The sequence below is a fragment of the Chroicocephalus ridibundus genome, chromosome 9, assembly GCF_963924245.1.
Source record: "Chroicocephalus ridibundus chromosome 9, bChrRid1.1, whole genome shotgun sequence".
NCBI lineage: Eukaryota > Metazoa > Chordata > Aves > Charadriiformes > Laridae > Chroicocephalus > Chroicocephalus ridibundus.
In genome coordinates, this window is record NC_086292.1 from 36400751 (window position 1) to 36414797 (window position 14047).

The 14047-nt window shown below is 47.9% G+C and overlaps 1 protein-coding gene across 1 annotated transcript in view; it reads left to right on the forward strand.

Annotated features, from left to right (window-relative positions):
• The first annotated feature begins 2525 nt into the window (after positions 1 to 2525).
• Positions 2526 to 14047, forward strand: part of MYO5A (myosin VA) — a 106356-nt gene continuing 94834 nt past the window's right edge. Inside the window, exon 1 of the mRNA XM_063345801.1 lies at positions 2526 to 2866. Coding sequence (XP_063201871.1) covers positions 2840 to 2866 — 27 coding nt within the window. The 5' untranslated portion in view covers positions 2526 to 2839. The remainder of the gene's footprint in view (positions 2867 to 14047) is intronic.

A 14047-nucleotide genomic window follows, 5' to 3' on the forward strand; every position in this document is an offset into this window, starting at 1 on the left:
TGACACATAAACTATCTCATGTTCCTTATGTTACTGATATCTCTTACTTCCGTGCCTCTCATGATTTCCTTTTTTTGTTTGGCCAACAGAGAATCCACCGCTCACTTGTGGTACAGCGTGACAGCAACAGAATAGGAAGTCCTAGTTGAGAAGGGAATTTTTCTGCCACCGTTGAACAGATCATGGATGTAAACAGAACATAGATGTAAGAAAAAAGATGCTTTGTAGTCACTTGTGAAAAAAATTTTACGTAAACTAACCTCAATTCATAGCAGGATTATTTTCTTTCCTTTTTTTTTAATTCAAATTCAGTATAAAATTCTGTATGTGGACTGTGTCAGCTACATCAGCCATACATTGTCAGCTGGGATACCCTAGGATATATCCTCTGAAATCAAATCCCATAAATGATATTTTCAAAAAGATACTATGCAAGATATGAGATGAGGACATTTAAAATCTCGCCAGTAAACGTTTTGACGCAGGAGATGCATGTTAAAGTAATAATGAAGTAGTCAGTCTAGATGCATTACGAACAGGTTGTTTCTTGGCAACTTTCGGTGCCCCCAATTCCTGTCCTTAATGGCTGATTTGAAATCCTGGTTTATGCAAATTGTGTCAAATCATAGCATATTTTGGACTCATATCTATTTTTTGCTGGGGCTTATAATTACATTTGGCTCCTGAGCTCCAGCTGTGAATGGCTGATACAGTAATCCACAGTCCAACTGAACTCCTGAAATTAGTATCTTTGAATTTAAAATAGGTATCATCCCGAAGAAAGGCTATTAAATATCAGACATGAAGCAGCACACAGTCAGAGGGGAGGTTTAGGTCCCTTCTGAAAACGAAACTGAGATCTCTGTGGTTCATACATCCAGATTCTTAGATTAAGCCCATTAAAGGGGGATGATCGCACTCTTAAATGAACCCCAGATCACTTTTTTGTTACATATGAAAGATGACTGTAGCCGTAGTGTAGATCTCTCTGTTTTGCCACAGTGTCTGCGTGAAGAGCAGCTGTGCAAACAGCCAAACACTTCACCCCTGACCTGGGCACCAATGTGCAGGAACCAATGCTTGGCTTCTCACAGGACTGAGAGCAAGTGCCCAGTTCTGCGGTGGGAGTGAGCCTCCCAGGCATGGGCAGCACCAGTAATCATGGTTGATACTCCTGCACATATTGGCAGAACGTGGGAAGGAAGGTATTTTTTTAAATACAATTCTTGTTAGAGCGTCAACTCTGAACTCTCTGAGCAAAATCAAGATTTTTATTTTTTTTTTAGCCTCTTTTCTGAATTTACTAACCTTTTCTTTACTACGTGTGAAGACCATATATCTGTCCCCAATACAAACTCCAGGTAAGGCTCCATATCTTCTTGACTCTTTTTCATTTGTGCTTGCTACTGTCTCCATCTCCTTTCTTTGACAGCAGCAGTAGAGTACAGCTAGGTTATGGCATTTATCAGGAGTCTTTATTCTGGGAGTCAAGGTAGCTTGATTTTTATTTCTGCTGTTACTCAGTTGATCGGTGACTTTGTGCAGATCGCCCATCTCTTTCACGGCTCATTTTCTCTGTAGAACAGATTTGTCTTTTTTTGGTAGTCACAGCAAACTTCAGGGGGAGTCCAGATACTACCCACTGAATAGAGCGCTGTTATCTAAACAGTTGAATTCTGCAGAGATGGTACCACTTAAAAAGTCAAAGCGCTTTGGTGGAGAATGTGGCAAAGAGAACTGTTTCAAACTGGTTTTGTACTTTGGACCACTTGGACCGGTGGGATGCATTCCCAAGGTGGAAAAGGAAAATACAGAGAGAGTAACAGCTTCAGTTCTGCTGTCAGAAGAGCTCTTGTCATAAGGTGAACTGTAAAAAACACCCATTAATGATTCATAAAACAAATGAGCTGCCATCTCAAGACCTAACCAGAACAAGGATTATGCTTCTCATTCCCTTTTGACATGGAAGTTAAACTTTTCAAAGATGGGTAACTTCATTTCTGGGTGAGAACTGGATTTGCATATTGAAGGAGCTGTTTTGGGCCCGGTTCTCGTCAGTGCTTTCGGTGGTGGTTTGAGTGATCAGGGTGCAACCAAGCTGGAAGAGACTGGATACAATTTGAAGGGTGGGATCAGAATAGGGGAAGGAAAACAAGAAATGGAAAACTTGGCACCTGGCGAAAGGTGTGCTGAAATACATGATGGGAAGGAGGGGATGGGTGTTGGGATGGCGGCCAGGCGCAGAGAGGCTGCGACAGGCTGTGACCCAGGTGTAAATCTAATGAGACGAGGCTCATCTTCTCCCCGCGCTAACGGGGGTCACCGCTGGTGGCAGGGACCGTCCCGGGTACCGGGCGCCGGCGATGCCGGGTGTGGGAACGGCGCCTCGGCACTACAGGGGCAGGAAAGCGACACGCATTACAAACGTCCCCGATGACGAAATGAGCTGTTTGTTCGGTCTAGGAGGGAAAAAATAATAATAACAATAATAAAAAAAAAAAGCGTGATGGGGCGAGAGGGGCGGGATCCCGGTCCTTGCCCCGAGCGGGAGGCGGAGCGGGCTGCGGCGGGGGGCGGCCGGCGGCGGCGGGTCCCTGCGGGTCCCTGCCAGCCCTGCCTCCGGCTCCGGCAGCGCCCGTCCGCCGGGGGGAGGCCCCGCCGCCGTCCCCCCCGCCGCTCCCGGCATGCACAGAGCGGCGGCCGCCCCGCCGACCGCCAGGTAGCAACATGGCGCGCCGCGCCCGGGCCGCCGCCTGAGCATCCTCCCTCCTCCCTCCCTCCGCCTCCGCCTCCCGCCGCCGGGCTGCCGCAGAGGGGCCGCCCGCCCGCGCCCGGCGCCATGGCAGCCTCCGAGCTCTACACCAAGGTAGGGCGGCGGCGGCGGGGGGAGCGCGGCCCGGGCGGAGGGAAGGAGGGAGGGAGGGATGGCGCGGGCATCTCTTCCCAAGATGGACCCGCATCCCGGCGGGGCGCGGGGCAGCGTGCCCGGCCCGCTGGGTCGGGGCACCGCCGGGCCCCGGAGGGGGTGGGAAGGGACCGGGCCCCGCAGGGGAACCGGCCGCGCTCCCCCCCCCCCCCCCCCCCCCCGCGGCGGGGAGCCGCCGGGAGCCGCGCTGGGCTGGGATGCGCCGCTCCGTTTTGGGGTGGAATAGCCTTTCCCCGGCGTTCCCCGCTGCTCGGTCATCGCCTTCAGCAATAGCGTCCCGTTCCCTCTCGAAAAACCACCTTCGACGACAATTAAACTAACCTTTTTTTTTTTTTTATTTTGGTGACGCTGCACCTTTAGATTGTATTTATTTTGCTGGCAGTCGTTCAGGGGTCCTGCAGCCAGCAGTGATGCGGTGTGTGACTCTCATGCGCTTTTCAAATGGGCGTTTTTCTGATCTTTTTAGCCTGGTGCGTTAGCGTCTCACCAGTTTCTACCCCGGAAACAGTCACTGGCCTACGCCTCTCCATGATGGCAAAGCCTGCAAATTGAGAGATGTGGGAATGGTTGTTTTATCCGCTAGCAACGCCCTGTTTGCATTGCTCTGCCTTGGTCTAGTGCAAAATACGAGAAAAAAAAAAGTCAGACCCTGTTTTTTTAAGGGCAGAAGGGATGACAGGGGACACCAGACCTGAGCACCCCAGTACAGTACGGTAAACTCCCAAGTACTTGTTTCAAAAAGCTTGCACAGTCAAAGTGTGTTTTATCGAAAGCCATGCCGTCTGGATCCTTGAGCCACTTTATGAAATACTCCAAAATTATCCCCAGTCTAGCTCTCTGTGGGAGGAGAGAAAGGAAAGGAGACAGCCGTTTTGTTTTGGGATGAATAGCTGACCTCCAGTCAGATACGGTGGAGAGAATGTTGCCTGCATCGAACTGGACAGACCTTTCAATAGGCTTGACCATACCTGAATAGTGCATTCGTGTAGGAGAGACTGAATGTGAGGAAGTGTGGTGCATGTCTGCACCCCCTAAAGAACACAGAATACATTAGTTGATAGGAGTCTTGGTGTCTTGGGTCTCATAGAAGGATCTCTCTGTTAACTGTCCTTGCAAAAAGGGATGAAAATTAGCATTTCTGGTCAAGAGAACAATGGTACTGCAGAGTTGTTCCCAGGTGCCCAGCAGACCTCCTCTATGTAAGGAGTTATTTTGGAAAGGTATTTGTGATTTGTCTCTCTCTGTGGATGTTCTTGTTATGGAATTATAATGTCTCCTAAAGAGTTGATCAGAAATAATTATTTGTTATTTTTTTTAATGTATTTTAATTTCCAACCCGCACTGACCTTGAATTAATTTCCTTGAGTGGTTAAATCCTTTGGTCAGAAGCTGCCCCGAAAACGTGGGTGTCCTGTTGTCTTGGGACTGCGTTACGGTGGGAAACAGAGGGCCCCGTGTAGCTCCCGAGGAAGCCACGGCCCTGGGTCGGGCGCCGGGACGGGAAAGATGCTGGGCCTTCGAGAGGGACCATCTCTGCCGCCTTCCCCACGTAAAGCCATCATGCTGCTTGTCACGTTCAGTATCTCATCTGTGATTAAGTGACATAAATAATGGATTTAAGGTCGTAGCACGCAGAGGTGAAAAGAGCAACCACCAAGTCAAACAAGCGCAGGGTGATCCTCCGGTGGGGACTGGCTGGGTGACGGCGGCCAGGGAGATTGCTTCTGTGCGTTACTCACACCACAGGCTGCTCTTGTCCTCTTCAGAGCCACATGTAGGCACAGAAAGAGCAACTTTCACATCTCTCTGATACTGGCAGGCAGAGCCAGGATTGTCATTCAGGACAGCTGCTTCAAGCACCAGAGCCTCCAGTAGAGCATCGACGCTTAACGTGTGGCATTGGCGTAGGTCTTTCTCTGGCAAGAGAAGTTTCAGGGCAGAGAAATCGCTGCGGACTCCGTGTCCCGAAGCGAACGACCTGGCAGTTCCCTCACCCTCTCCCACTGGAAACCCACCTCCTGGCTTGCGCGAGCTGTTCAGGGAGCTGTGTTCATGTGAGTTACCTGGAGTTGGTAAAATTGTGTTGATGACTGGATGACCAGCGTCGCAAAGCAGCTGTCAGCATCTCTTCAGAGGTTGTCCGAGAACGGGAGAAGCAGAGTGCTTATATCCAGCTGTTTTCTGTGGACGTGGGGCTCGCTGCTGTGTGCTTCGGTGTGTCCAGTTTTGCTCACATGCACTGTGAAGCCTTCAAACTTGGCATGCCAGCGTAAAAATAGCACCCACCGCAACAACCACGTGTGCCCTCTTGAAACAGCAAAAAGGAATGTTTATTTTCCCAAGCTAAATTATTTTTTTGTTAGAAACCAACGATACACGTTTTTGAAGAAGTTGCGCCACTCCTATGGAAATCCTGTTCCTTTGGTTCGTCCAGGTGTGTATTCAGGCTTGGTGACCATATAGACAGCCTCCTTGTTGTGCGTGGTTGTAGTTAATCCAGAAATTGGGATTTATGTTGAAGGACTGGCTCCAGCGTGCTCACAAGCTCGTCGTGAACAACGGGCCCAAACTGTGCTGGGCTTTATATTCCTGTGCCTGGTGATGCTGCAGATGCAGACTCTGCCGGAAGGCATTAGCTTCAGTTTTGGGGTGCAGCAGACTAAAACTGCGCCATCGATTCTATCTCAGGCGTTCCTATTGAAAACTTTATGCCTGTGAGCTGTGTTTCCCTGGTCCCGTTGGACGTCTGTCAAGGGCAGGTTGGTGGTCCTGCTGTAAGACCATTTCTGAAAGTTTTGGTTCTTTGACTTTAGAAACAAACTCAGGGGAATCTCGAAGTGTTTCCTGAGTCACCGTAGCCCCGCTGAGCTGTGGTTGGTTGTAGCTGATCAGCGTTTCAGTAACTATTGACCAACGACAGACATATACCTACTTCTGCTGACCCATAAAAATTGATAGGGGCAATCTAGGCCGTGTGTTGGCTTTTGTTAAGTGTAATTTGCTTTCCTTCTAAATGAAGAACAAATGAGAACGCCTTCCCTAGGCCTGGAACTCACCCGCTTCTCCGCACTGGCCAAACCGCCACCATTCCTGTTAGACTTTGTGAGTTCCAGGCGTGTAAAACCAAACCCCAGCGTGTGCTCTCGTTGCCTGTACCTGAGAATTAACAAAGCTGATCGGACATTTGTTTGTGCTGCCTCTTCTAAAGTCAGAGTGAAGAGTTGACATCATTCAGTCATCTTTGTTCTCCATTTCCATCCTTTTTTCCCCGGGTTTGAGTTGCTTCTGTTTCGTGCTCTGCTTTCCTAGAGCACTCTGCTTTGCCCTCTCGGGATTTCTGTTTCAGTTTTGTACGGCTGTGTGCAATGTGCATGCTTATTTATTTGTCCATTCAGCCAGACATTCATTTATTTTTATTCTTGCTGCTACCAATACGTCCCTCCCTTTCCAGTATCTTTGGGATTAGGGGCAGCGAGCCCCAGCTAGCTTGTTCCTAGTTTACCTAATTCAATTTCAAGTAAAGTGAGTGGAAATATTCCTTCAAACATAGAGGAATCGATAAATGGTTTTCGCTGGAGAGCACGATCTGGGCAAGCTGAACTCTGCAGCTGGCCTTCAGTCCTGCGGCTCTCTCCTTGAAACGGTTCAGTTTGAGGGTTTATAAGCAGTAAATTGAGCTAGGGAAGCGTCAGAGGGAACTGCACAGAACAAAAACCCGCTTGTGCGGTCCCCAGTGTCGCGAGGAGCCCTCTCTCGCTTTCCTGGGGCTGTTTGCGGGCGGCTGCTCTGGGCTGGACGCCGGGGTGTTGCAAGGCTTGCGCTTCCCCATCAGCCCTGCTGGCTCCTGGCAAGAGAAAATGGCAAAGGGCAGATGCCGACCAGGTTATGGGTCTTCTTGGGCATGTTAATGGTATACAGGCAGGGAAACACAGCAAAAAAACCCAACCTGAGCATAAGAGCGGAAATATAACTGCATTTCCAAATTTCTGCGCTTATTAGTGGGCTTTTCTTGGTGTTTAAAAAAAAAAAAAATCTGCCTTAATTATGTAGTCTTGTATATTGCTGTTCAAACTATTGCGTGGGACGTAAGTGTTTTCCAAACGTTACGCAGTAGGTCGCTGCTTCGTTCTTCCAGAGCCGTGGTGGCCGGTCCCCCAGGGGTGGGAGCCGTTCGTCCCCCGGGGCGGGAGCCGTTCGTCCCCAGCGCAACCCGGGCGTCCCCCTCTGCTCCGGCGTCACGCCTGAGCAGAGGCTGTGGCAGACATCACACATGTGCTGCCAAGCAATTCCATCTGCACGCGACAGCGAGCCTTTACAGTTCATTCTAGAACTGTATCTCTGCCTCTTCTAAAAATCCAATGCGGAAGAGGGGGTATTTCAGACGATTTTCTGCTTCAGGGACCTGCTGTGTCACTGGGATAAGCGCGATGGCAGCTCTGCCAGGGACAGCTCGCAACTGTGTGCACCAACTTTATTCCTGTTGCCTTTAAATTGAAGGTGCCGGGGATATAATTACCCAACAGGCTAACAATACTTGGTTTAACCTAGCCTTGACATTTTATTATGTTTTTGTTAAAAAAAAAAAACAAACAAACAAACAAAAAAGGTTTCCTGCAGTCGGATGCCAACCACAGCAGCCAAGAAGAAACCGAACAAACTCTTAGCTTTCTAACGGCCGTTTTGCGACATGTCAGCAATCTGTCATTCTTGTTAAAAGCATCTGTGAGCCTTGGGAAGGAAAACGAGCGATGGGTTGATTGGGAGCCCAGTGCGGGCCGGAGCTGCTCCCCAGGCCCCGCGTGTGTTCCTCAGCGGAGGAGAAAGCGGTGCCACCCTTGGCGGGGCGGTGGGGACGGGGAGATGGCAAGCTGCTCGCCCGACCTTCTTGAAAATAGTTTTTGGGAGGGCGTATCCTCTAGGGCTAATGAAATGCTGAAAGTGTACCACTATTGGGAGCTACTTTGGGGGGAGAGGAGATCATAGTTTCAAAACTTTTTTTTTTTTTTGCTGTAGGCCTAATCTTAAAAGTTGCGTGAATCCTTTGTTGCGTGTAAAGAATAATTGTGAAGGTCCCGTTTATAATAATTGGTTTTATTTGTTTAATTCTTTGTGTTATTGTGTTAAAATATTTACCTAATAGTATTAGTGGATTACGTGGGTTTCCCCCCAAACTGTCACCAGCAATCCTTGCAGAATAATGATGTCTGTGCATCGAGCTGCCACTGGTTATTTGCAGTCTGTTTGTGCCGCGGTGATTTTGTAGCGTGTGCCAGATGGCTTGGGTAATGGATTACTATTATTTTTTAGATAAATTAAGTGATGGGACAAAGTGCTGTTGAGCTACGTCAGTAAATGTGCGCAGTGACCGCCTTCATCTTCCGGTGAGCCACGGAGCTCCAGGTTGTGTTGGAAGGGAAAGGCGGCAGGTCGGGCAGATGTACCTGGCTCTTATGGTCTCCTCCTGGAGCCTTTGGGAGTTTAATCCTCTCCATGCGTTCTAATAACAACGTAGTTTGTCTCTCTCTTTAATGGGACTCATTGTTTAATCTCTGTAGGTCTAAAGAAGGCATTTTTGTTATTGAAATTTGCTCATTGAACCAGTTGAATTGGAGGAAGTCACAGAAACGGTCAGTATCACAAGGTTGCACTGTTTCTGGCTGGTCTATTTTTAATAGGATTTAAAAAGAGCAAGAAGGGAGAGTAAGGTTAATCGTGGACGGTGTTTCTGCTGTGAGGGAAAAGCAGCGCGCAGCTGGCCCGTGCTGTCCTGCGGGTACCGGTGGCATGGCGCCCGGATTGCTGGCCAGTCAGAAGAGCCTCTGGAAGAGACCTCGGAGGAGCAGACACTCAGGGTGTCCGACGGGGACGTTCATTGAATTTGGATTTCATGACTTGACAGCACAAAGCATGCACAAAACAGATATTTACCTATTTGAAGTCTAGTGTATATCGCTGGAGGCTTTGGCGCTTGCGTGTACGTGTGAGCACCCATACAGACACTGCTGGCTTGAAGGGCGTCTTGGCTGGGGGAGCAGGATGGACCCAGTTCCCCTTCGCGCTGTCAAGCAGCAAGAGCTCCTCTGATAAGAGCCAGTGGTTTGTTCTGTGCCTCTCGATTAGAGTCAGCTCAGCGTGGCTCGTGTGGATGAAGTTAGGGACGAGCCGAGTCTGAGCTCCTGTACTCGGATGGGTTTTCTTTCATATGCGTGAAGGTGCGGAGGTTCTCCCTGACCCGACGTTGTGCTGGCTGTGGCGGGGCATTTACTGCTGTGTCTGTCGCGATTGCCTCTGACAGAGCATTTGTACAGTTGGGGACAGGGCCAAGAAACGGCGTTTGGGCAAGGCTGTTGTTCCTCCTGCTTCGTTAGCAAGCGATCGAAGGAGTTGAGGCAGCAGCGTGCACCTTCTGCTTGTCTTCTCCGCTGCTGAATGAGCGAGGAAGAACTTTCTATTTCCCCTTAAAAACAGGTGGTTCTTGTTGCAGGAAATACGGTGTTAGGGTCAGAATAAAAACATGGCTTTTGGAAATTTTCATTATGTCTGTGACTTTGGCTTTTTCCTCAGACTATATCTTTTTGCTTAAGTTATTCTCATAGACTGTAACCCCGCTCGTGATGCACCATAACATGTTTTGGGGATGATGCTCCTAAGAGTTTGATTGGTTTAAATTGGTATGAGGTCTTTCAAGTAAGTGGAAGCGCATTAGGCACAAAATTAAACCAGTTATCTAAAGTTCAAGGGAGACAGAAAAAATTCAGACTCTGTTGAATTCAGAGGCTCTTTGTGCAGTAACTTTTTCCTTTTGTTGGCTTTATTTTGAGCCGCATCCAGGATGGAGAGTTGTACGACTGGGTTGCTAAGGCCTCGTTTACCAATGCTAAAAGCAAGGCTTTGAGTGACTTTCCTGGCAGAGAACAGCACTTTCATGCCCCTGCCAGGGCCGCGCTCGCTGCCACCCTTTGCTTAGGACAGCATCGTTTCCTCCTCCGGCTCAGCGCTGCCTGGCTTTGCTTCACCCTGGCTGCGCTTACGCCTGGTCCTGCAAAGAGAAGTCTTCACTCCATGTGAGAAATCGCATTTCTTAATTTTATGCTTTGAAATCAAGCATGCAAATCTGAAAGTGGGGCCTTTGATTCTTTATTTCCTCTTATTGTAGGGAAATAACTTTGCTATCCTATACCTGCTCAGAGTAATTCTTTCAGGAAAACAATTGGAAAACATCCCCTAGGGATGTCGTCATGTTCTTTGTGTTAAGCTCTGTGTACACAGTGTTGCACTAAGTTAGGGCCTGTTTACTTAAAACCCGATTTTAATATTTAATAGCAAGAGTCTGTCTACTTAAAACCCAACTTTAATCTTTAATAGCAAGAGTGTATTTTCAGGAGTAGCGTCTACTTTCAGGACCCCCACCGTCTCATGGTCCCACTCATCATCTTTTAGCATAGCCCACTTTCTCAGTTTGCTCCAGGCAGCAACTGAACGAGAAATACCCTGTGAGACGGTGGGTAACCTGAGCTGCCCAGCGCTGGGCGGGTGGGAAAAGCACCGGAATTATCGAGCTGAGGATCTTGATGACTTGTGGGATCTTCCTGTTCCCAACCATCCGGGTCACAACCCGTGCCTTTTCTCTCCCAATACAGCTGCTGTGCTGCCTGCTCTGTTACTCGCGCTAGTTGGTAGTTTTATTTCTATATATCTTAGTCTGTTTATATACAACTAAAGCGTAAGGAAGATATCAGTGCTGGCTAAAAGATTCATGTCTTGGGGTTTTTTTGTTTGTTTTGTTTTTGAAAAGATGATAAGTACTTGGTGCAATTACATTAGAGGAGTGCCCTTCTTGCTGAATCCTGGGCATTAAGCAGCTGGGAGGGAAGCACAGGAAACATTAGGCACTGCTAATGAAGTTTAAAGACTAGACTCCTACTGGCTGTCTGTGGATTGCAGATATTGACCCAACTTTTAGTGTGAGTATCTGCGAATCTTAATACAGATTCTGAAGAAGGTGAAAATGGATTACTTACAAAAGCAGAGATCTTGTGTCTTTACACCATCTGTTCTCCTTAGTGGCATGGATTTAATGTCTCTGTCCTGTTAATCTGGGATAATAGCAAGAATTGTCAGAGATCTTTCCCTGAATAATAATGGCATGGAGGCACTCAAAGCCGGGATAAAGCTTCTTAAAGTGTTAAGGGAGAAGAAGGTACAAACCCAACATCAAAAAAGGAGGCATGGATGGGAGTCACCATGCTGACGGTGGGTCTGAGGAGCAGTATGGAGGCTAGACTGGAGGAGGAGCAGCCAGGAACGGAGAATCCAGCTGTGCCTGCAGGGTCGTCTTCCAGTCTGGTGCCTCCAGGCTGTTTGGTGAAAGTTATGGTTATTTTCAGAACGTCTTGAAAGCGGTTGCATTTCCCTCATTGCTTATCAAGTCTTCATTTTTGCCTTTTAAGCTCGCTTCAGGTGTGGCTGTAGGTAAGGCTGTCGGGGTAACTCACAAAGAATAAAAGCCGCCGCCGGTAATTAGCAGGAGAAGTGGCTTGTTGAGTTTATATAGCTCTTAGGAGACAGTGGGGATGGTTGAGAGCAGACTCTTCCAGGCTACTTACACTGTGGTCTGATAAGAGCCCTTGCTTTAAAATTAAATGTAAAGGCTAAAGCTGCGTTGCTTTGAAGAGCTCCCATTCTGCCTTTATAGTAGTTAACACGAGGGGGAAACACGACGTGTGACTGGTCATGTCCGGTTTCCTAAGGTTGCTGTGTGGTTAGATGTAAACTGCACGTTTCTAGCTTGACAGTCCTAAATGTAGAAGAACAGAAGGCTTCTCATCTGAGTGCCTTTCACACCCGTCTGGTCTCTTTTTTGTAAATGGATATGAAAAATCATGAAGTCTTGCTGCAGTTACTGACGGCATCTTTGAGCTCTTCAATTTGATTATCACGAGACAAGACAATTTAGTGATTACTTTGTGATTTACAGGAGGACACTCTTGCTCTTTGTAGAGCCAGAGAAATAAACTAAAAATACTCTGAGTCAGTCTAACAATGTGGGAATTCATTGCCCCAACATGGCTCGTCACACGTTACTCTCTACAGACTCCATGGGTTATTCATCAGTATCTTTAAAGCAGATGACCTCAGTTGTTTTGCTGAGGAAACCAGAGAGAGTTCCCAAGTTGCCTTATGAGCTGGTGCACACCAATACAAAAAATATGGACATATTTTCCACGGAGATTGAACCTATTTTGCCCAGAAAGGAAACACCAGCAGCCTCTGAAAGTGCTGAAAATCTGTGTTGCACAAGCTATGGGATGGAAATAGATGGTTTAGACTGCATGTATGTTAAAGTAAGTAGAATATATTTGGTTGTTTTCTTGGTTTTAACACAGGTGAAGGCTGTATAGCCAAGCAGATAATAATTTATTATTATAATAGTTTATTAATAAAGGTTTAAGGTAAGTAGAGTTTTGGCTGGAGATGATCTGGAGATATATAAAGAAGGCTTTTTCAAACATGCCAGACCATAATTTCATTGTTTAAGATGTTGTCTCTCTTAGAAAAATCTTATATGGGGAAAAGCGTTTGCGGAAGTTGTTAGAATTTGTTGTCAGAGTGCACTTCTTCCTTGTGACGATCTTATGTACTGGAAATACAACGGCAATATGAACTTTCTGCAAGCAATCAAATAGGTAACACTTGTAGAGCAGGGGAGTGGAATAGTTTCTGTAAGGCTAAATACGGTATACAATTTCCAACCAGCGTGTAAGGTTTCGGTTTCACTCCCCCCGCCAGCACAGAGGCGTTTTCCATAATTTCTCGTAAATTCCAGGTTAGAGCTGGACTCGGGCGACGGGCTGGACCGGGTGGTGTCAGAGGCCAGGGCATCCCCGCAGCAGGGGATTTACCAGGGCAGGGCTGAAGATCCCCGGGGAAGGAATGCCGGAGAGCTGCCGAGAGCAACCCCGTGGCCGTTAACCCCAGTTCTGCTTTCGCAGCTTCCCCCGACGCTCGTGGAGGCTCTTTGGGAGGTTTAACGCTGGTGGCTGGTGTTAAGTTAGAGCTTGGCAGGTTGTTCGCACAGTCTCCGGTTTCCTTGCGTGGGGACTTGCTGCTAATAGCCCATGAAAAAATGGTGGGACTAAATAGAGCTGCATTAGATGGGCTTCTCTGATGTGAGGTTGCTGTTATAATGGGGCAGAAATGTGTCTGTGGTGTGGACGTGACCACAATGACAGACTTATGTTCTGGGTGAGCTGAGTAAAACTAGTTTTCCCTGAGTAACTCCAGCTAAGTCGGTAAAAGCTCCGTTTTAATGGTGTAACTACATCTCAGCCTGGGGCTTCTGTGTTGTTCTAACAAAAAAAATAATCAGTCAATTTTGGATTTTTAGAACGTCAAGCAGGTATTTTACTTTCAGTGTGATTTTGGGGGGCGGCTAGGATTAAGTGAAAACAAACGAATGCTGTTTGGACCTGAGCTCGACTTTACAGAAAGATACTCGGAGAAGTACAGCCTTACCTACTATCAAAGTTTATGCCAAGTATCTTTCATTTCTAACTTTTAAGTTAAGCTGTCACAGTTAAATCGGCAATTGCCCCATACTCCGGATGTTTTACCGATACCAGAAGATTCAGCCTTGTTTCACCTCTGTGAGCTAGGTGGTCTATTGTGGCTCCACTACTTTTTTTTTTTTTCTCAATAACTTCTTGTTTCAAAGTGCTGTGGCACGGCACGGCGCGGTGCATCTGCCCCATCAATACAGCCCTTTATTTCCCTTCCTGCCGAAGCGGCTGCTGGAGACACCAGATAATGCCATGGCCGGGGTGCAGATGGCTCTGTGCTGAAGCAGAGACGCCGGGACAAAAGACAACGCTTCCTCTTTCTGCCTCTATGAACCCAGGGCGAACAACCAGCTGCAGCCAGCGCCACGAGCCCCTTCTGTCCCCGGGAGAAGCCTGGGCCGCGCTGCCCGCGGCGAGAAACGGGTCAGTTGCCCCGTCTGCGGTGGGTGAGGCTCCTGGAAACTTTGGGGAAAATAATTGTGAAAAGCACCTCTAAGATCTTAAATCCGTTCAAGGGCTTGAGAAAATGAAAGCAACATTTGGCGGCGTGACATCAGCACTT